The sequence below is a fragment of the Microtus oregoni genome, unplaced genomic scaffold, assembly GCF_018167655.1.
Source record: "Microtus oregoni isolate MIOR12 unplaced genomic scaffold, Mior012 000097F_ref0000449, whole genome shotgun sequence".
In the NCBI taxonomy this organism is placed as follows: Eukaryota; Metazoa; Chordata; class Mammalia; order Rodentia; family Cricetidae; genus Microtus; species Microtus oregoni.
In genome coordinates, this window is record NW_024544710.1 from 4,068,493 (window position 1) to 4,090,352 (window position 21,860).

Genomic DNA, 21,860 nt, shown 5'->3' on the forward strand with positions numbered 1-21,860 from the left:
GAAAAGACACAGAAGGACACTCTGACAGACAGCTAATATTATGTGGTCTGGGTTCTCAGAGAAACCTCACCAAGCATGTGGTGTTTATTATAGGCAGTTAAACAAAGAGACAAGGTTATTGCATACAGATAAACAAAGAGGCAGGTTTTGTGGTAGCCGGCTGGATCAAGGGGTAGGATTAGCTAATCAATCTCAGTAGGAACAGGCTCTGTAGGCGAGCTGTCTTCAGGCCATAAACATCTCTGTGGGGAGAAAGCTACTCTGGACATTTTCTGCACACACTATTAACATGGGCACATGGAACCCAGCAGTAATGGCACACACCTGTAATCCCAGCACTCCGGAGGCAGAGGCAGAGGCAGGCAGATCTGAGTTCAAGGCCAGCCTGGTCTACAGAACAGCCAGCACTACACAAGGAAACCCTGTCTTGAAAAAACAAACAAAAAAAACTTATCTCGAAAAACAACAACAGAAAATCCACACGTGATCCAGAGGAAGCTTTTGCCATTTCCATCTGGATCGGAGGCCAGGGTCCTGGTCGTGGTCATGCCTTATCAACAGCACACAGTCAGTACCTCACACACTCAGAACTTCCTACAGCAGCCTCAAGGAAATGGCTGTTTTTATTTTTTGGTTGTTTTTTTTTTGGTGGGGGTGGGGGGTTCAAGACAGAATTTATCTAACAGCCATAGCTGTCCTAGAACTGGCTTTGTAGACCAGGCTGGCCTCGAACTCCACTTATCTCTGCCTCCCAAGTGCTGGGATTAAAAGTATGTGCCACCACCACCTGGCTGGAAATGTTTTAAGATGAGTGAAATAAGTAAACTACATCCATTTGAAAGGATTTATTTTATTTTGAATTATATGTGTGTGTCATGTGCAAGTTTATGCCCTAGGAGGCCAGAGGAGAGTTTCAGATCCCCTGGAGCTGGAGTTGCAGACAGCTATGAGCTGTCAGACATGGATGCTGGGAATTAAACTCAGGTCCTTTGCATTCTTAAACACTGAGTTATCTCTCTGGGCCCCTAGTAAACCATATACTTTTACTTAACCTTTCAATTTTGCTTCATGCATAACCCTTACTGTAAATCGCATCCTTTGAGTAATGTAACTTAGAAAGCCACATGAAGAGCCATTGTGAAGACACAGAAGCATCACTCTCTGTTGTCTCTAGCTCCAAATGCCCGTGCTTAAATCTAAAAAGGACGCTCTCTGTGTCTTAGTTTGCTTCACTGTAAGAGCAAGATCATGGACCATCGCAGGGGATGGCAAGTGTGCCTGGAGACGGCTAACGGCAGAGCGTGGCCAGGGTCAATCACCATCCTGCGGATTCATCCCTAAGTCAGCTTCTCTTCCTTCCCTTCTGCTCTTGATTCAGCTAACACACCCAAAACTCACCTTCCTAGCCCTACCTTCTTCCAAGCTGGGCCATGTAACCCAGGCTGGCCTAGAACTTGAAATCGTCCTACCTCAGCCTCTTGAGTGTACACCTCCGCACCCAACTCACGTTTCTTCCTGACCCCTTTTCTCTCGCTCACTCCCTGCTTTTTTTATCCCCCTTCTTTCATTTCCTTTTTTTTTAAATTTCTGACATAGGGTCTCATGGATCCCAGGCTAGCCTCAAACTTACTATGTAGCTGAGGGTGCCTTTGAATTCCTGAGCCTCCTGCCACCTCCCAAGTGCTGGGACTGCAGGCATGCTAGCATACCAGCATGCCCTGCCTTCCTACTCGTCTTCCCATGTGAGCCCTTTCTCAGCTAGAGCAGAAGACATTGTGATTTATAATATTCGGGGTAATTACGTGAAATCACTGTTCTATTCACTAGCAAATAGCTGAAAATTAATCTGAGAGCCACCAGGTGTGCGGGCGGGGGCAGGGGGAGCTGTCCTAAGCCATCCTCCAAAGCAACTTGAATTTTAAATAATATAATTTCCTTTTTCTTTTCCGCCCCCTCCCCCAACCAGCCAGGCTCAGTTTTGAGCTTCACCACATTGCTGGTTTCCTTGGTAACCACCTCCGGTTCCCACTCCAGCATCTCTTGTTCTTCCTATTCTATCCTCTCTGTGAGTGTGGCAGTCAGGAGGAGCTCTCCTGATTCCAGAAAGGGACTGCTTTGGCTGTGGCCCAGGCCCCCGTTGGGGATTTGTATGGTGAGCAGTAATGCCCCACCCAGCACCCCATGCCAGGCAGGGCACTCAGGGCTCTCTACTCATCCTAAATTCGCATAAAAGGCTTTTCAAACCCTGTTGGATTTCAAAGCAAGTGCTCACCAGATGAAGTGTGTTCCCTGGTCAGAGCCGGAAAGGCTGGGTAGGGGTGGATTTTGAAGCCAGCCTGGCTTGACATCCTGGTTCTGAGATTTATTTGCTGTGGACCCTGCAACTTAACTGAATCTTTGGGGCTTGTTTCCTGTCTCTAAAGAACAGAACATATATTGAGCTTTTCTGAAGACGTGTGTGTGTGTGTGTGTGTGTGTGTGTGTGTGTGTGTGTGTGTGTGTGCATATATTCCCAAATATATAAGTACAACCTACTTGATGTAATGTTACTTCCATGTTATGTTTTCAGGGCTGACCAGTTAGTATTGGATAACCAGTTGGTGAGCTCTGATGTCTCCCACACTTGGTATTCCTTGGTTGCCCTGTAGTTCTTTATCTAGAGTTGAGGTCTCCTGGGCTTTCCCTCAAGTTCCATTTTAGTCCTGATTCCAGGGGCAAGGCCAAGTTTCTGGGCTTTGCCTTTACTGCACTTGGCATCTAGCTGACCTGACATCTGTCAGGCACCCTGTCTGGAGGGACCACCCACCCATCACCTATAAACTTGAGTGTGAGGATTCAAGATGGCACTCAGGCCCCAAGGTCAAAGTCCTTCTCACTTCCAAACTCATAGAAGACCTAGGCTTTGATTCTTTAGCATATGGCGACTCAAGGCAAATGAAGCTGTTTTCTTGGCTGTGTTCAGTTCTGGTAGGAAGCTGAGCAGCCACAACCAGGTGAGGAGCCTGGGACCGACTGCCAGGCAACTGTCCTGAGTACCTTTATACAGACAAACAGTATATTTTTCTTTTTCAACCCAGAGGGAAAAAATAAGACACAGGGAGGCAAAATCTCCTATGCGTGGTTATGCAGCTAGTAAATGGGAGAGCCAGTAAGACAACTCCGCCTGATTCCGAATCTGTGGGCCTACTTACCATATACCTACCAAACTGCCCCACAGGGACAGCTGGGCTCTGGCAGAGACAGCCCTGATGTCTGTGCCTATGCAGATGATTTCCGCCTGGATGGAGAAATATGAGCTCAATTGTGCTAGACACAGAGCTGGTGTGGCAGCTCCATGCACAGAGCCCCCGAGGCTAATACCACGCTCTGCTAGAACTGTAGGAAATTAGCTTTCATTAGTTGAGTCATTTTCCAGCAGTTCAGAGAGTTCAGATGAGACAGACTAGAAAGACAGGGAAGATTGAAAAGGCGTAAGGAAAATGAGTCCCTCACCACTGGTGAGAAAAAGAAAATCTCACATGCAGGACTACAAACCAAGTTTTTGGCAAAAACATATGCCTTGAGCCAGCTAGGTGGTTGTATGCGATGAAACCACTGAACGGAACCACTCCATGAGTGGGAAAAAGAAAGGGTGCTTGAGGAAGTCCAAAGTAGCCATGGCTACCTCTCATGGGAAAGAGACTAGCCAAAGGCATTTGGGGTGTCCAAAGCTACATGGCTACCTCTCATGGGAAAAAGACTAGCCAAAGGCATTTGGGGGTGTCCAAAGCTACATGGCTACCTCTTGGGAGAAGAGAATAACCAAAGGCAGTTGAGGGGGGCAGGTCCAAAGTTACATGGCTACCTTTTAGGGACAGGGAAAGCAGCAAAAAGGTGGGGACAGCCTTGCTAGTTATAAAGGGTGAGTAGCTGCTTGGAGGGAGGTGTGCAAGCTAGAACAGCCGAGAAATTTAGAGCAGCTTGGGGGAGATGAGAAGAGTCAGGAAGCTAGCATGGGGCTTTCACATGTGCTACAGGTGTGTGATAATAGGGAATCACATATGCTACAGGTGTGTGGTAATAGGGAATCACGTGTGCTACAGGTGTGTGGTAATAGGGAATCACGTGTGCTACAGGTGTGTGGTTTCAGGGACTCACGTGTGCTACAGGTGTGTGGTAAAAGGGAATCACATGTGCTACAGGTGTGTGGTAATAGGGAATCACATATGCTACAGGTGTGTGGTTTCAGGGACTCACATGTGCTACAGGTGTGTGGTAATAGGGACTCAGGTGTGCTACAGGTGTGTGGTAACAGGGACTCGCATGAGCTATAGGTGTGTGGTTTCAGGGACTCACGTGTGCTACAGGTGTGTGGTAATAGGGAATCACATGTGCTACAGGTGTGTAGTAATAGGGAATCACATATGCTACAGGTGTGTGGTAATAGGGAATCACGTGTGCTACAGGTGTGTGGTTTCAGGGACTCACGTGTGCTACAGGTGTGTGGTAATAGGGAATCACGTGTGCTACAGGCGTGTGGTAATAGGAAATCACGTGTGCTACAGGTGTGTGGTTTCAGGGACTCACGTGTGCTACAGGTGTGTGGTAATAGGGAATCACGTGTGCTACAGGTGTGTGGTAATAGGGAATCACGTGTGCTACAGGCGTGTGGTAATAGGGATCACGTGTTCTACAGGTGTGTGGTAAAAGGGAATCACATGTGCTACAGGTGTGTGGTAATAGGGAATCACGTGTGCTACAGGTGTGTGGTAATAGGGAATCACATGTGCTATAGGTGTGTGGTAATAGGGACTCAGGTGTGCTACAGGTGTGTGGTAACAGGGACTCGCATGAGCTATAGGTGTGTGGTAACAGGGACTCACATGTGCTACAGGTGTGTGGTAATAGGGAATCACGTGTGCTACAGGTGTGTGGTAATAGGGAATCACGTGTGCTACAGGTGTGTGGTAACAGGGACTCGCATGAGCTATAGGTGTGTGGTAACAGGGACTCACATGTGCTACAGGTGTGTGGTAATAGGGAATCACGTGTGCTACAGGTGTGTGGTAATAGGGAATCATGTGTGCTACAGGTGTGTGGTAATAGGGAATCACGTGTGCTACAGGTGTGTGGTAATAGGGACTCAGATGTGCTACAGGTGTGTGGTAATAGGGAATCACGTGTGCTACAGGTGTGTGGTAATAGGGACTCAGGTGTGCTACAGGTGTGTGGTAACAGGGACTCGCATGAGCTATAGGTGTGTGGTAACAGGGACTCACATGTGCTACAGGTGTGTGGTAATAAGAACCCGCGTGAGCTACAGGTGTGTGGTAACAGGGACTCAGAGACCCCATTTGCAGAGGTTGCCAGAGGAAGGCAATATAATGGCTCCTCCTGACAACAGAAATGGTTCTCCGAGGAATGCTGAGTCCAAGCTTTTGACTACCCACTAGAAATTCTTCTGTTTACCCTGTCAGAGTCCAGCCTGAGCTGAACCCAGACTGCTATTTGGGGACACAATCAGTGCCATTTTGGAGGGTTTGAGACCTAACAGTGGTGCGAAGCCAGCCTGGGCTACATAGACTTTATGTCAAACCTAACACAATAACAATAGCAAAGCACTTAGCACAGCCCCTGAGAGAAAATTATCAACAAACGTCACATATTCATATCACCCTGCTGGGGTTCATCTAGCTCCCAAGGTAGAATCAGCCTTGGCACAGCTGCCAAATGCCTGACCCACGTAGTCCCTGGGCCCTGCGCTACTATGGGCAGAGGAAAGGACCTGGCACACACTCCACCCTGGGCCTTGTCCCTGGGCCTCCTTGTGACTTGAGTGTTCCTTCCCTTGGGAAATTTGGGGCCAAGGGAAGAAAGCCTCAAGACCTAGGAGTGTGAGATAAAAGTGCCCAGACATTTCAACAATCTCTGGTCTTGCCTAGGCAGGCTCTCATGGCGGCTTGGGGCTGGCAACTGCGGCTGCTCGGAAGCTTTTGGGAGCTTGGCTAGGGGTCTGTTATGAGGACCTCAGGAGGCGGTGAAGCAGGAGGCTGGAGGACAGAAGGAAATGGCCCTTGTTCCTAGTGTAGGGGCCCTCTTTCCTGTGAGGGACTGGGCACAAGGGTGTCTTATCTCCCAGCCTCCTAGCTCACCAAACCACAGCTCAGAGGTGTGAAAGAATGAAAAACAACAGGGGGAGGGGAAGCAGAGACGAGCCAGGTGCACATTTCACACCTTGACCACTGCTGAGGCCCCAGGCAGCTTCGCTCTGACTAACTTCCTCCTCGGCCCTCCCTGCTGCAGAAGAGGGAGGGCCCAGAGACCAGAACACAGGCTGTGAGCTTTTGGCTAGGTAGCTGGCTCTGACCTAGTCTTGGGGCCAGGTGAGGGCTTGGTTCAGTTCTGTGACACAGGAATCTTCCAGACTATCTAAGCTGCAAACAATGGACAAAGCCCCCAGCTCTGCAATTTTGAGGCTTGGAAGTTGGTTTGGCACCAGAAGCATAGGAGCAAGCTCCTAACTGGGCATCCACCTTTGGCACAAACTTTCCACGCATAGGGTGTACAGTTCACAGGAAAGCCCCACCAAACGGATGCTATCCTTAGACCCACTCTTCAGACAAAGAAACTGAAGCAGAAAGATGAACCGCTTTCCCGGAGTCGCACAGCTGGACAGTCAGGGAATCTGGCTGGAACTGGCAGGGCCCCCTCTGTAAATCAAGGCCAAGGACCACTTTTATGGAGGACTAGCCCTCTGGCCCTGGCCCAAGCCACACTTACATGCCTCATAAGCTACTACCCTCTATCATGGGCTCTCTTGGTATGGAAGGTTCCAGGCGGCTCTGGTATTCACGTGGAGCTCTCAGCCGGACCTGTACTAAGCCCTCCCAGCGCTAAAGGCCTAGCTGCGCAAGCCTGTGGTTACCTCAGCTAATCTTAGAGCAACTCTGCTGAGGGCACTGCCTGGGTTTTGTTCTGATCTCTCCAAGGTCACAGCAGTGGGATGGGGCCTGGAATCCAGACAACTTCAGTCTTCTGCCCATTGCACAGCAGTTGCGCAGGTCTCTCAAGAATAGCGAGGGCCCCAGCTGGTCTATCAGGGCCTGATCCCGATGCCTGGTAGTTGGGCCTCAGAAAGGAAGGCTCTCCACACCTGACTGTCAGTCTGGCATCCCTCCCAGCACCCTGGGATGAGGATCATCTTCCCCTAGACAAATGAGACTGAGGCCCAGGAAGGAGACCAGGGCTCCCTAGACCCTTTGCACTTCCACACACCAGCACACTGGACTGCCAGCTTCTGCCAACAAAAGGTATTTCTAAAATGACCATCTATTTCCACCACCACTTCCTTCATAAAGCAAAAGTCCCCTTTAATGCCAAAACTGGGACAGGGAACACAATGGCAGACTAAGTCCTTGAAAATGAACAAGTAGCGGGGCAGTGGGGGCGCACACCTTTTATCCCGGTTCTCAGGAGGCAGAGGCGGGCAGATCTCTGTGAGTTCGAGGCCAGCCTGGTCTATAGAATGAGTTCTGGAACAGCCAGGGATACGCAGCAAAACCCTGCCTCAAAATAAATAAATAAATAAATAGATAAAGAAATAAATAAATAAATAAAAGCAAAAAAGAAAGAAAGAACAAATATATAATCTTTGCAGTTATGTTTCTCTTCTGTGTAAGCCACAAACAGGCATGGGAAAACTGTGGTCCTTGTGGGCACACAAGGGATTTTGTGGTGTTTGCCAGGCTTCTGTCTGCTCTGCCCCTACAGGTAGTCAAATGCTGGAGTCCTATACATCCTCACTGTCCTGGCCTCAGGAATCCCCCTAGTCCCCTCCGTTCACACAGCTCATGACCTCCTCTATGACCTCAGTTCCCTTTGACTTGAGCCCTGCCGGTGACAGGCTAGTTCAGAGAAGTGTCTTGTCTGTCCACAGGAAGAGAACGGGCATTGATTCTTGACAGGTGCCATGCCATGTCCATACACGTGGACTGAATTGGTGGAGCGGTTTGCTTGAAAACTGTCAACACAGTGTGGTGGTTCACACCTGTAATCTCAGTACTCGGGAGGCTAACACAGGAGTGTCATGAACTCAAAGCTAGCCTGGGCTACATCGCAGTTCTTTTCTCAAAAAAAATTACATTAAGCCAGACATGGTAGCTCACAACTTTAATCTCAGCAAGCAGGAGGCAGGGGTAGGTGGATCTCTGAGCTTGAGGCTAGCCTGTTGAGTTCAGCCAGTGTCACAAAGACCCTGAAAAAAATTCTACAGTCCTGGCTTCCATTACCCAGCACTGATGCATGCGGACTGTTGCTTTGTGTGACGATTTCAACAATGAACACAACCAGTACCCAAGTATAGACACTATTCTCTGACTTGCCTCTTCCACCATGTAGGAACTGGTTCTTCTGCATTTAGCCTCGTGACAGCTACGTGGATCGCCACTTGTTTGCAGCTGGATGAATACATCAGTTTATCCTTTTACAAGACAGTGAACTACCCCACCCTCCTGCCAAATGCTGTGTGCCATGGTGCACACCAATAGTCCCAGCGTAGGCTGAGCCAGGAAGACTGCTGTGAGTTCAAAGCCAGGCTGGGCTACAGACTGAGGCTGTCGCAAAGGAACCAAAACACCAACAATTCTATGAGTGCTCACATCCTTTTCAGAGCACCCACTTTGAGATAGGTCTGGAAGAGAGGACACAACCCCAGACCGACCAGCACATGGGCTAAGCTGTTGAGCAATGAGCGAGAAGCGTGATGCAGAAGCAGTCCCTGCACCTGGCCCCAGGACTGCCCTCCACTTCCCCATTGTGTGGCTTCAGACCTCTCCTCTCTCCTCCAAGAGCCTCCCCCCACCCAGCCACCCCAGACCCTTCCCTGGGGCCCAGCCTTTCTTGCTCTGCCACCAGATGGAACGCCAATGTTTCTGACAGCCTGTAGCCCTGTCAGCTGCACCGCTGGTCTGCACCGCGCAGTTCCAGCTGCGACCCACTACGTTATCATGTATTTCCCAGTTCCCAAGTGTGCTCTGACCACCTCCACCTGATCCGGACACTATAGGGCATTCTGGATGACGCAGCTTATTATAATCCATAACGGTTTTATATGTGTCCACCCATGCCAGGTCAGAGGCAGCCATCCCCAAATCAGGAAGAGGTGGCATGCTGCTCCTGGAGACCTCCTCCCTTCCCATGCAGCGATGACAGCAGTATTCCCGACACACCCCACTCTAACCCAGTCTTAGTGAGCCTCCAGTCCCAGACTTGCTGGGGAGAAGGTACCCTCGGAAGGTGGGCTTCCCCTCTCCAGTCACTGCCATCAAATCACACTTCCTGCCTGCTCCTAGACATGCTTAGTTGTTGGTGCATGGTATTGAGAAGGACCAGAACTGCAGACTTGGTAGCAGTCTGAGGTTCCTGGCTAACTCCTTCCAGATGTGTTCACCTGACCACAGGAGTAGCAGCAGAGGGACCCGGTGGAGGGCTGATGTAGATAGATAACCCTTTGGAAGAGGCAGTGCTGAGCCGTGAAGTCTTCACTTCCTCTGTTCACTGTAAGTTCCCAACCACAAGTGCCAAAGCAGAGAAGCAGGCAGCACGCGACCTGTCCCCAGCAGCCGCAGCCAGAGCGCCAGCCTAACCATGTACCTTGAGGTAAGTTCTGCTGCTCAGCTCAGCTACGTTACAGTATCAAGTGGCCAAGCTTCTGTGCCAGGGACAAGTCTGGACTGGCCCGCAGCCCAGGCAGGGACACCAGAGAGTTGAGGAAGCCACATGGAATGAGTGCATTAGTGGGATTTAGGAACCCAGCCTGGCCACTAACCGCAGGCATGTCTCCTGCCTCTGTGGCTTGGATGCCTCACCAGCAATTGTCACATTGGAGAGACTCAACCTTGGTGGTCTCTAGCTCGGGGACAGTTTGGGATGAGGTGAAGGGTGAAGAGGATTCCGGCTATCCAGGGAAGTGGAATACCCACATTGTTCTAGCTACCTAGGAGGCAGAGGCAGAAAGCTCACTTGAGCCCAAGAGGTTGAAATAAGCCTGGGGAGACCTTCCTATTGGGGAGCTCAGTGGGTGCCGACATAGCTGCAAAAGCCTCTGGGTAGGGGACGGGGAGTATACATGTGTGCATGGTGTGCGTAGGGTGCACAGGGGTTTGTAGGAAAGCCTTCTGTGAGTCCAGGAAGCTGGGGTCTCCAGATAAGGGCTGAGGGGGGAAAGGAGGGCCAGGGACCTGAAGTTGAAGTGGGGAGGGATCACCTGGGGAGGCAGGTGGTTTTGATCCCGGTGTGGCCACAATATTGAGGCAGACAAGCCACAAGAGGGAAGGGAAAGAGAATAGAAGGCTCCAGACCTGGAAGGACGTTCCTCCTGCTGCAAAGGACACCTGGCCTGTGTGATCATCCAGAAAGGGTCTGGGGGTCGCCAGCCTTTGAGACTACGAATCACTGTCCCAGTAGGTGGAGTTAAGGAGAAGTGGGCCCAGGAGAAAGAAAGTGACAGCTCAGGGTCTGACCCTGACAGAGCTATTGCTAAGGGAAACACTCATCAGAATAAATGACAAGGCACAAAGGGCAAGACAGTTGCCAGGCCTTTACAGAGAACGGCCTCCCTTCCCTCTTTCCCCTTCCTTGGGCAGGTTAGTGAACGTCAAGTGCTAGATGCCTCGGACTTTGCCTTTCTTCTGGAGAACAGTACCTCTCCTTATGATTACGGGGAAAACGAGAGCGTCTTTGACTCCCCGCCCTGCACACAGGACTTCAGTCTGAACTTTGACAGAGCCTTCCTGCCAGCCCTCTATAGCCTCCTCTTTTTGCTGGGGCTACTAGGCAACGGGGCTGTGGCTGCTGTGCTACTGAGCCAGCGCACTGCCCTGAGCAGCACAGACACCTTCCTGCTCCACCTGGCTGTGGCTGATGCACTGCTGGTATTGACCCTGCCACTATGGGCAGTAGACGCTGCTGTCCAGTGGGTTTTCGGCTCTGGCCTCTGAAAAGTGGCAGGTGCCCTCTTTAACATCAACTTCTACGCAGGGGCCTTCCTGCTGGACTGCATAAGCTTTGACCGCTATCTGAGCATAGTGCATGCCACCCAGATCTACCGCAGGGACCCCTGGCTACGCGTAGCCCTCACCTGCATAGTTGTCTGGGGACTCTGTCTGCTCTTTGCCCTCCCAGACTTCATCTTCCTGTCAGCCAGCTATGATCAGCGCCTCAATGCCACTCGCTGCCAGTACAACTTTCCCCAGGTGGGTCACACGGCTCTGCGTATCCTGCAGCTGGTGGCCGGTTTCCTGCTGCCCCTTGTAGTCATGGCCTACTGCTATGCCCATATCCTGGCTGTGCTGCTGGTCTCCAGAGGCCAGAGGCGCTTACGAGCCATAAAGCTAGTGGTGGTGGTGGTGGTGGCCTTTGCTGTCTGCTGGACCCCCTATCACCTGGTGGTGTTGGTGGATATCCTCATGGACCTGGGAGTTTTGGCCCGAAACTGTGGTCGAGAAAGCCACGTGGACGTGGCCAAGTCAGTCACCTCGGGCATGGGCTACTTGCACTGCTGCCTCAACCCACTGCTCTATGCCTTTGTGGGGGTGAAGTTCAGAGAACAAATGTGGATGCTCCTCATACGCCTGGGCCGCTCTGACCAGAGAGGGCTCCAACGTCAGCCATCATCTTCATGGCGGGAATCTTCGTGGTCTGAGACGACAGAGGCCTCCTACTTGGGCTTGTAACTCTGGAGTGAAACTGTAGCCTGTGCCACCCAGGTCCTAACCCATGCAGGTTCTTCTCCTCCTTGTGGCTGGGCTAGCTCTGACTCACACAGAACGTCGCTGCTGGGACCCACTGACAGCCCAGCACCTCCAGGTCTCCTGAGAACTACCCTCCCAGCTGCCTCAGCTGCCATGTCCCATCCTGCTATTTCAGAGCTAGCTGCCTGGAGCACCACTACCCTTCGAATTCGGCAAGTAGAACTCAGCCTTCCCTGTGTGAGGGGAGTGAGAGGTGACGCACGGAGAGGGCCAGCCCTTGCTTGCCACTGAATGTGCCTGTGGTCCCCTGCATGTCAATATCCGCACACTTTTATGCCTAAAACTCTGCTTCAACTTGCAATAAACGAGATAATGAGGACCAGGGTGTATTGCCAGTCATCATTTGGGCGGGGTCTGACTGGGCTCAGGAGTGCACTTCCTGCCTCATCCTGCCTGACCTAGAGTCTACCTTTTTGCCCTCCTAGGCTCTGCTGTGCCCTCTGCTGGACCCCCTGTTGTCTTAGTATAAAGCTGCTAGACACCCTCATGGGCTTGGGTGATGGCAGTGAATAAGTCTAGGGACACTTTGGGGCTACTAGACATCAATAAGCCATAACTCCTGAGTCCCAGCAGCTCCGGCCAGCAGGGAAAGTGCAGTAAAAATGAACAAATGCCAATAAATCTATGCTACAAAGCAAAGGGGTGGCACACGCTGAGTCCATGACTGAGCTTAGTGGCAAGAGCTGTCTGGGGTGGCTTCCTGGAGGTTCAAGGGGCAAGTGGCATCTCCAGGGGTAAGAAACTGAAGGAGTGTTTTATTTCTAGGCAGAAGAGAGGGCAGCAGCAGAGGCAGAGAGGCTGAAAACAGCAATGCTTTGGGGAGTTGATAAGTGGTTTAGCTTCGCCAGATGTGGTGGTACAGAACAGTGTTTGGGAGTCAGAAGCAGGTGGATCTCCATAAATTCAAGGCCAGCCTGGTCTATAGAGAAAGTTCCAGGCAAGCCAGAGCTACACAGGACTGATGGTGATGAGGCTGTAGGATAGCCTGGGATAAGGCAATGGGATCATAGGCCAGTCAGAGAACCTTGTATTGCTTATTTGGGTAATACCGGATCTTACTGGGGAGAAATAGGCTTGGGAAAAAGGTGGGGAAAATGGCGCTGAGGAGATGGTTCTGTTGGGAAGAATGCTTGCCGAGCAAACACGAAGACCCAAGTTCAGACCACCAACACCTTTGAAAAAGCTGGGCATGACCAAGTGTGCCTGTAACCTCAACACTGTGGGGTAGGTTGGCTGCCTGCCAGCTTGGAGTTGGGGGAAGATATGAGCTCCGGGTTCATGAAGAAATACGGTGGAGAGCAATAGAGCACACCCAATATGCTCCTCTGACCTTCACATACGTGTACACATGTACACACACACACACACCAGCAACAGAGCCTGATGGTTTGCGAGCAGTAGTTAGCACATAGCCACCGAGAAGAAATGGTCAACAGGAGCATTTTCCATGTCTAAAGCGAAGTGGAAAAAATAACCAGAGCAATGGATAAGGAAAATGTGGTACATTTACACAGTGGAGTACTACACAACAGAAAAAAATAATGACAGCTTGAAATTTGCAGGCAAATGGATGTATCTAGAAACATCATATTGATGGGTGGGGGTGGTGCATGCCTTTAATCTCAGCACTTGGGAGGCAGAGGCAGGCGGATCTCTGTGAGTTCGAGACCAGCCTGGTCTACAAGAGCTAGTTCCAGGACAGGAACCAAAAAAGCTACAGAGAAACCCTGTCTCGAAAATCAAAAAAAAAAAAGAAAGAAAGAAAGAAAGAAAGAAACATCATATTGAACGAGGTAACCCAGACCCAGAAAGACAAATATCATATTACTCATAGGTGGTTTTTAAACATAAAGCAAAGAAAACCAGCCCACAAACCACAATCCCAGAGAACCTAGACAACAATGAGGACCCCAAGAAAGACTTACATAGATCTAATCTACATGGGAAGTAGAAAAAGACAAGCTCTCCTGAGTAAATTGGGAGCATGGGGACCATGGGAGAGGGTTGAGGGGGAGGTGAGAAGAGGGAGGGAGGGGAGCAGAGAAAAATGTATAGCTCAATAAAAACAATTGAAAAAAATAACCAGAGCTTTCCAGAATGGCAGGTGACAGGGCTACCCACTGCACATCAGTCCTCCCAGGCAAGTCACAGATGTGCCATGACCCTCTGTGACAGGCTGGACTTTGTTTGAAGCTGCAGATATGCTAGAGCCCAGGAGAAAAGGAATGGAAGCAGTTAGCTGGGGAAGTTTGCCCTACGCTATATATGCCTACAGTCACATCTAGTCTCGGTGCTCCAAAGACTACTCCATCCTTCTACAAAATGAAAAGCAAGAGGAAAATGTTAAAATAATATATCCTGCTTATTAAAGTATCAGTAATGGTACACTGATAAAGATAAGCATTATTTGTAGCAGGCCTCAAAAACTGGACCCCTCAAGACATCCATGCTCTAATCCCCAGAACATGCGATCAGGTCACTTTACATGGTAAAAGGGACTAGCTGTGCACGGTGGTACATGTCTGTAATCCAAGTACTTGGGGCAGGAAGAGCAACAATACAAAGCTAGCCTGGGAGACATAGTGGGTTTGAGACTAGCCTGGGGTGACATAAGGAAAGTCCTGTCTCAACAACCAAACAGGAGGGTGTGGTAGTATATACCTGCAATCTCAGATTTGAGAGGCAGAAGCGAGAGGATGTCTGTGAGTCTGAAGTCAGCCTGATCTACCTAGTAATTTCCAGGCCAGTCAGGGCTACACAGTGGAACACGGTCTCAAAAAAAAAAAAAAAGCCAACAAACATGGCAAAGGGGAACTGAGGTCGCTAATCTGTGACCCAACTGATTTTAAAATTAGATTTTGGCAGGTCATAGTGGTGCATGCTATAATCCCCAGTATTTGGAAGGCAGGCAGAGACAGAACTGGGAGTTAATGACCTACCTAGGCTACATAGCGTCCAAGGTCGGAGCTGAGCCAGGTGGGTAAGCAGATAAAGTTACTTGTCACCAAGTCTGACAAGCTGAGTTCAATCCCTGGAATCCACAAGATAGAAGAGAACTGACTTCCAAAATTTGTCCTCTGACTTTATATGTGTGCTATGACACAAACATGGCCCCTCCCCCACAATAAATGTAATAAAAAATTTTTTAAAGAATTCAAGGGCAGCCTAGGCTATATGAGACCTATCAAAGATAGTAATAAATAATAAAAATAATAATGATAATAATGGGCTTGGGAGAGGGCTCAATTTGTGAAGTACTAATCATGTATGTACAAGGAGCTGAATTTGGTCTTAGCAACCACATAAAAAGTTAAGCATGGCCAGGCGGTGGTGGCGCACGCCTTTAATCCCAGCACTCGGGAGGCAGAGGCAGGCGGATCTCTGTGAGTTCGAGACCAGCCTGGTCTACAAGAGCTAGTTCCAGGACAGGCTCCAAAACCACAGAGAAACCCTGTCTCGAAAAACCAAAAGGAAAAAAAAAAGTTAAGCATGGTGGTGTGCACTTATCACCCCAGTCCTGGGTGGGTGGTGACAGGAAGAACACAGTAGCTTGCTGGTCAGCCAGCCTAGCCGAATTGGAAAGCACTACAACCACATGAGACACTGTCTCAAAAAACAAGGTGGACAGCTCTTGGAAATGAAACCAAAGGTTTGTCACTGGCTTCCACATGCATATACACATGTACATATGTGTTCCAAGACAAGCGCGCGCGCACACACACACACACACACACACACACACACACACACACAGACAAGAATTCTCTAAGTGGACCCCAAGTCTCTAGAAGTGAACAGAAAGTAAAAAAGATGTTTTGTCTCAAAGAAACTGTAAGTCCCAAGTCCCGGTCTCTGGCCTCCATCTTTGGAGGCCCTGTCCTTGTGCCTGCCAAGCCTTGACCCCTCCCTGGAGGAGTGTCAAGACAGCCTGCCAAAATCTTGACCACTCTTCCAGGCTACTTAAACTGCTTCCCCAGAAGGTCCCCTGGTGGTCTCTCCCCCCCACACCGTGGTCATGTTCACGGTCTCCCGGTCGACCCCCCCCCCCCCCGTGGCCACCTGCGAGTGCAGGAATCCCATTAAACCTGGATATTTTTAATTTGGCTTGTTGTGATTTGGCTTGATTGGGATTTTTGCATTGGCAGAGAGCTCGCACTAGGAAAAATTCCTAACAGAAACCAAGAAACGGGCTGTGGAAGGCCTCTAGGTACTGGAAAAGAAATGGATTTCCAGAAGTTCCCGTCAACACTTTAATCATAATCTAGGTGACTCATCCTAGATTCTTGACCTTCCAAACTCTAAAATATTATAATATAATAGAATATCCGTGCTGCTCTAAGCCACAAGTTGGTGGGCATTTTCTGTGGCATTCACAGGAGTACATACACTAAAACAATGTTGGGTCCTATCCACACCCTCAATAGCTCCCAGAGATAGGCAGTCTGCTCGAGCACTTGAATAGGAGAGCTGGAATGTGAGATGGAAACATTTATTTTCTGAATGATTGCATGCTTCACTCAAATCCATGAGCAGCTGGAATTCATGAAGCAGGCTGGCTCCTCACACCCGAGGAGGCATAACAAGCTGGCAGAGTACTCACTACGAGCCACTTACTCTGTTGTGACAATATTCTCCTGTTCTCACTGCTCTCCCTCCCAAGAAACATCCTTTTCTTCTGACTCATTCCAAGTTAAAACCCAATGTGGATCCAAAGGGCTTCAAGTATTGTCAAGAGCTGTATGGTTAGCAAAAGAACTCTTTATTAAGAAAAATCATCAATAATAACAAATCAGAAAACACATTTAAATCCCAATACTTAAAAACTTACAGAAATAGTTTTCTAGAACTTCTTGCCAGTAAAGGATTTGGCTCACATAACTATATTCCAGGCAAACCTTAAGGATTTGCCTTTTGTTTACTGGCAAAATAATCCTTGCTGAGTCTTTTCATCACATTCCCATGGCTGATTCCTGCCGTGCCGTTAAACACGGCTCTATAATTCTCCTGCACATATTTGGCAAATGGTCTCACATAGGGCACAATGGGGGTTCCATCCTTGCGAAACAATGGCAGCAAGACCAGATGCCCTTTGCATCTGGCACAGATGAAGCGTTCAGTGTTCAGCGATCTGGTGTAGCGGCCAATCCTGGGGAGAAAGGAGATACCACAGCACAATAACAAATTAATCACGACCCCTCAACAGCAGCTCCAACTCCTCAGCTTTATGCTCAAAGCAATTTTCTGTGAGTTCTGAGGAGCCCCAGGCAGCAGCAGAGTCAGGCCAGCTCAAATTCAGGAAGATAATGGAGAAAGAGAACGAAGAAATAGTGAGCTTGACTCCTTAAATTGGTCCATAGACTTACTAAAGATCGATTTGGTCCTGCCATAGTTCAAGGCTACAAAGCTAGCTCAAGACTAGCATATAGGCCAGGCGGTGATGGTGCATGCCTTTAATCCCAGCACTCGGGAGGCAGAAGCAGGCGGATCTCTGTGAGTTTGAGACCAGCCTGGTCTACAAGAGCTAGTTCCAGGACAGGCTCCAAAACCACAGAGAAACCCTGTCTCGAAAAACCAAAAAAAAAAAAAAAAAGAAAGAAAGGAAGGAAGGAAGGAAGGAAAGAAGGAAGAAAAGAGGGCTGGCTGATGATATGGCTCAGGCAGGGGAGCCATGTAGTGTTTGCCTGGCAGCCATGAGTCCCTTAGCTCAATTCCCAGTACCAGAAAAAGAAAACAAACAGCTATTGGAGGCTGGAATAACAAAAGAATTGGGAAAAATCTGAAAAGGCCTTACCTGTATTTGCACAGCATGCATTCATAATAGATCTTGTAGTGAATTGTGTAGTTATGGCAACGGGTGACCTTGGGCAGTTCTGGGTGTACTGAATTGCATTTTTTAGCATAATATTGCCATGAGATACCATGAGAATCCCGGATGCCATCAAGCAGCCAGGAGGCTGCATGGCATAGTTCATGGATCAAGGTGTCCCGGATTTGATCTTGAGAGAGAAATGAAAAGAAACTGTCAGCACTAAAATGAATTTTCTTCTGATCTACTATCCCATAAGCCCTTGACTTTCACCCCTACCAAACACAAGGCTGTCTCACAGAAGCACAGTCGGCTGCAATTGTTGCCTTCCCAGGATCCGGAGAGTCAAATTTCTACCCACATACAAGCTAGTTTTGGTTTTGACTGCTTCTTAAGTGGTCAGGTCTTTGGGGAGCAGCTCCAGCATGTTCATCCTTTTGTGGGACATTGCTCGAAATGTACCTGGACGAGGCTTGCTTTCTTCACGCTTGGGACAAAGGTGGGCTCAGGAGGTATGTATGGCCATGAGATTTGGTGAGCAGAAGTTTGGGGTAAGAGAGAGATCTGAGCTGGGTTCTATTATGAAAAAATTAATTACATTTATTTATTGTGTGTGTGTGTGTGTGCATGCACATACATGCACATGCATGTGGAGACCAGAGGATAACTTGTGGAAGTCAGCTCTTCCCTTTGACTATGTAAGTCCTGGAGAAGAAACTCAGATCAGCAGGCTGGATGGCCCTGAGCCTTCTCACCCCCCTCCCCACACCCGTGAGCTAGACTCTTAACAACTGACTAAATTTAGAATTAGAAAGGCTATTTAAGTCCATACATGACCTTTAACCCTAGCACTTGAGAGGATGAAACAGGTGGATGACCCTGGGTTAGAGATCAGTTAGCATTATATGACAAGATCCTATCTCAAAACAACTTTGCTTTGTTTAAGTATTTTTTCTTACTGATTTTTTTTGTTTCTTTGTTTTGATTTTAGTTTTTTGTTTTCTTGTTTTTTTTTTTTTTGAGAGAGAGAGAGAGAACACAGGCAAACATACATAAAGGTAGGTGGGAAGAGTTGGGGGAGGGGAAAGAACATGATCAAAATACATTGTATAAAAAATATTTTTTAATTAAAAACAAAAAACCGGCAGCCCACTTCTGTAATCCCAGCACTGAAAGGCTGAGGCAAGAGAACTATACAAGTTCAGGGTCATAGTATGAGGCCAGCCAAGGCTACACTAACCTGTACCCTCACCCTCCCTACCAAAAGGCGGCCATTCAAAGCTGAGTTGGGGGGCAGACACCTGTATGTAGTTCCAGTTACTCAAAAAGCTGAGACAAGAGGTCTGCTTGAGTCCAGGGGTTCAAGACTAGCCTGGACAACATAGCAAGACACCATATCAGAAACAAGACAAAACACTTGATTCTAAAAATCTGTTGTCGCTGCTATTTGATGGCATACTACTTACACGGCATGTGTGAGGCTATAGTCTCCAATATGGTGGGAGCATTCGGGAGAAGTCAAACAAAATGTAAGTAATGATTGGATCTACAAAACCACGGGCTGCATTTTGAGAGCCAATGGGCAAAGAATGGATAAACCATGGGCTAGCAGCGAGCAGTGAGAAGCCAGATAAAACCCGTGAAGCAGGAGAAGACTACCATGGCCTTGAAAACCAGGCTCTGAGCAGGAAAGCAACATAGTAGCACACACACACAAACTGAGGGAACAGAAGGAGGGGATAAGTCACCAGACTTTGACAAATGAAAAACTGTCTGGCTAGAGCGGGCATCTTGACCCTTGGCAATTGAGAGAATGGAGACCTGGCTTTGGCAAAGGAAATGTGCAGATGGGCCTGGAAACTACACTGAATTCCTAGGAAAGGTGAGACATCTAATAATGATGTCCTCTCAGCAACATACAGAAGGCCTACCCACATGGAAATGACAGTTCAAAGCTGTGACACAGGTTGCCGGGGATGAGTAATTTAACAGATCAGAAGGACAGGGTGCTAGGGTAAATCCACCATAGTCCTGGAATCACCTGCAGAGTCGCAGACTTTTGGAGAAATTGAAATCTTAGCATAGCGCTGCCTCTTGGGTTGTTGTATCTCATGGGTAGTGCATAAACCAGCAGTCCGTAGCATCTTTTTATTCCAAATGATTTCTATTTTCTCTGGCAACTGAAAATGAAAAGCAAACAAAAGTATCAGAAAGCAGTTCTAAAGGTTTACTTTTTTTAAAAAATGTATGTGTATGTGTATAAGCCTGAGTTTATATGTACCACATGTGTACCAGAAGAGAGTGTCAGGTCCCCTGGATCTGGAGTTATAGAGCAGTTGCGAGCTTCCAAGTGCATGCTGGGAACCAAACCTGGGTCTGTTGCCAGAGCATTAAGTGCTCTTAACTGCTAAGCTATCTCCCTAGAAACAACTCATATCAGAAAATAAGAACAAGAGTTTTTCTCCCTCTGAGAAAAAGTAAGAGGACATGCCAATGTGGACAAGGGAAATTTCACAAGGCACCACCCCTAGATGAAACGCCACAGGTAATAACTGCCCTGCAGAAATAATCAGTTTTCCAGTGATGAACTCTTATCGGCTATACAATCCCAAGAGCTCTGCTCTAAACACATAGGAGCAACACTAAATGGACTCAGTAGGTTTTACACATAGCCGGGCAGTGGTGGCGCACGCCTTTAATCCCAGCACTTGGGAGGCAGAGGCAGGCGGATCTCTGTGAGTTCGAGACCAGCCTGGTCTACAAGAGCTAGTTCCAGGACAGGCTCCAAAACCACAGAGAAACCCTGTCTCGAAAAACCAAAAAGAAAAAGAAAAAAAAAGGTTTTACACATACTACACACACACAAAGAGGTCATTAATTTGAGAGGTGGAGATATAGGAAGAACAGGGGTGGTAGAAATGACACAAAGATAGTAGTCACATATGAAATTCTCAAAAAATAAAAACAAAGTAAGAGGAACTGTCTCCTACATTCTTGAGTTGCTGAAGAGAAATTTATGCAAATAAAAAACAAATCTAAACATTGAAGTCCTGGGAATGACAATTAATAGGTTAATCAGGACACAAGGAAGGAGATTTTTAAGGCTACAGGACCTTCAGGATATAAGAATTCCCTCCACAAAGCCTCTTCAGCAGAAGACTGTAACACTGGATTAAACAACAACAAACGATCTACCGGTGATGGTACAGCTCAGGGGTAGGGTGCTTTCCTCACATGCAGGAAGCATGGTAAGAAATAAAAGAGCCCAAAACAAACAAGCAAAACAAGTGGCCAGAAGGTCCCTACCTCTGCATTTTCTAATCCAGTCCATACCACCAAGCTATTGGCAGATGGATTCAGCAGTAGCTTCCCGTCACACATTCCTGTGCACTGGTTCCTACCAATTTAAATTTAACTTTTCCTAACCTACTTGCCAAGGCCATCGAAGACAAGACAACAAGAGCTTGCTGTACCTAGGCCCTGTTCTAAGCACTTTATGATTATGGAAATATTGCAGTCTAATAGTAACTCTGAGGTAGTAAGTAGAATGGGCCTGAGTTCTGTACCATGGATTCAACAAACTGCAGATCAAAAATGACTACAATTTATTACATAAATGTACAAAACTGTCAGATAATAAAAAATGACAAAAACATGCATCTGCTAGAAATATACACAGAGGATGAGCAGAGGACATTTTATATAAGAGATTTGAGCACCTGTAGATTTTGCCATTTGTTGAGGGGTACCAGAACCCGTTCCCTGCAGGCACAGAAAGATGACTGCACTATTATTGGCCTCATTTTACAAGAGACATGGGTAAAAGGAGGCTAAGCAACTCATCCAGCTCCTTCTCATCATCTTCTTTACCTTATCACATGTCCTTTCCCTGCTGCCGTTCTCAGTACAAACCATTTTTTAAGGAGCAGGAGCCTCATGTCTTTCAGGAAATCCTATTTTCTGACTTCTCAGACTTTTCAGTCATTCTCCCTGTGCTAATCTCCTACTGTAATAGCCATCTGCTCATATATACAACCAAAACAAGTTCTCTTTCACACAAGCATTCTCTCTCATGTTTGCTAAGTCCAAAGTGCCCCCCCCAAATACAGCTGCGCTGGTGACCATGTCCTAAACAGAAGGACTAACTGGGTAAACAGACGATTATTGGGTAAGGGCATCTAGTTCCTGATTAATCTGAACAGCCTATATCAGCACAAAGACCCCTACCTGCTGACTATCATAAAATCTGCTTGCTTTCCCACTGT

The 21,860-nt window shown here is 48.2% G+C and overlaps 2 protein-coding genes across 2 annotated transcripts; one reads left to right on the top strand and one right to left on the bottom strand.

Annotated features, from left to right (window-relative positions):
• The first annotated feature begins 9,624 nt into the window (after nucleotides 1-9,624).
• LOC121442835 (C-X-C chemokine receptor type 3-like) lies at nucleotides 9,625-11,711 on the top strand. The gene is given in 2 exon segments (XM_041644492.1): nucleotides 9,625-9,636; nucleotides 10,623-11,711. Coding segments are annotated over 2 exon segments (1,101 nt in total).
• A 4,911-nt stretch (nucleotides 11,712-16,622) lies between these two features.
• Nucleotides 16,623-19,068, bottom strand: LOC121442876 (acidic repeat-containing protein-like). Its single transcript, XM_041644521.1, has 3 exons — nucleotides 19,062-19,068; nucleotides 17,581-17,785; nucleotides 16,623-16,935 (listed from the first exon to the last, which is right to left on the bottom strand). Exons 1-3 carry the CDS (start codon nucleotides 19,066-19,068, stop codon nucleotides 16,686-16,688), a joined length of 462 nt encoding a protein of 153 aa, XP_041500455.1. The 3' UTR covers nucleotides 16,623-16,685.
• Nucleotides 19,069-21,860: the final 2,792 nt, after the last annotated feature.

Coding starts and splice junctions, on each gene's coding strand:
- LOC121442876 (XM_041644521.1), bottom strand. Junction 16,936..17,580: donor TGCATGCTGTGCAAATACAG/GTAAGGCCTTTT, acceptor CTTTCTCCCCAG/GATTGGCCGCTACACCAGAT.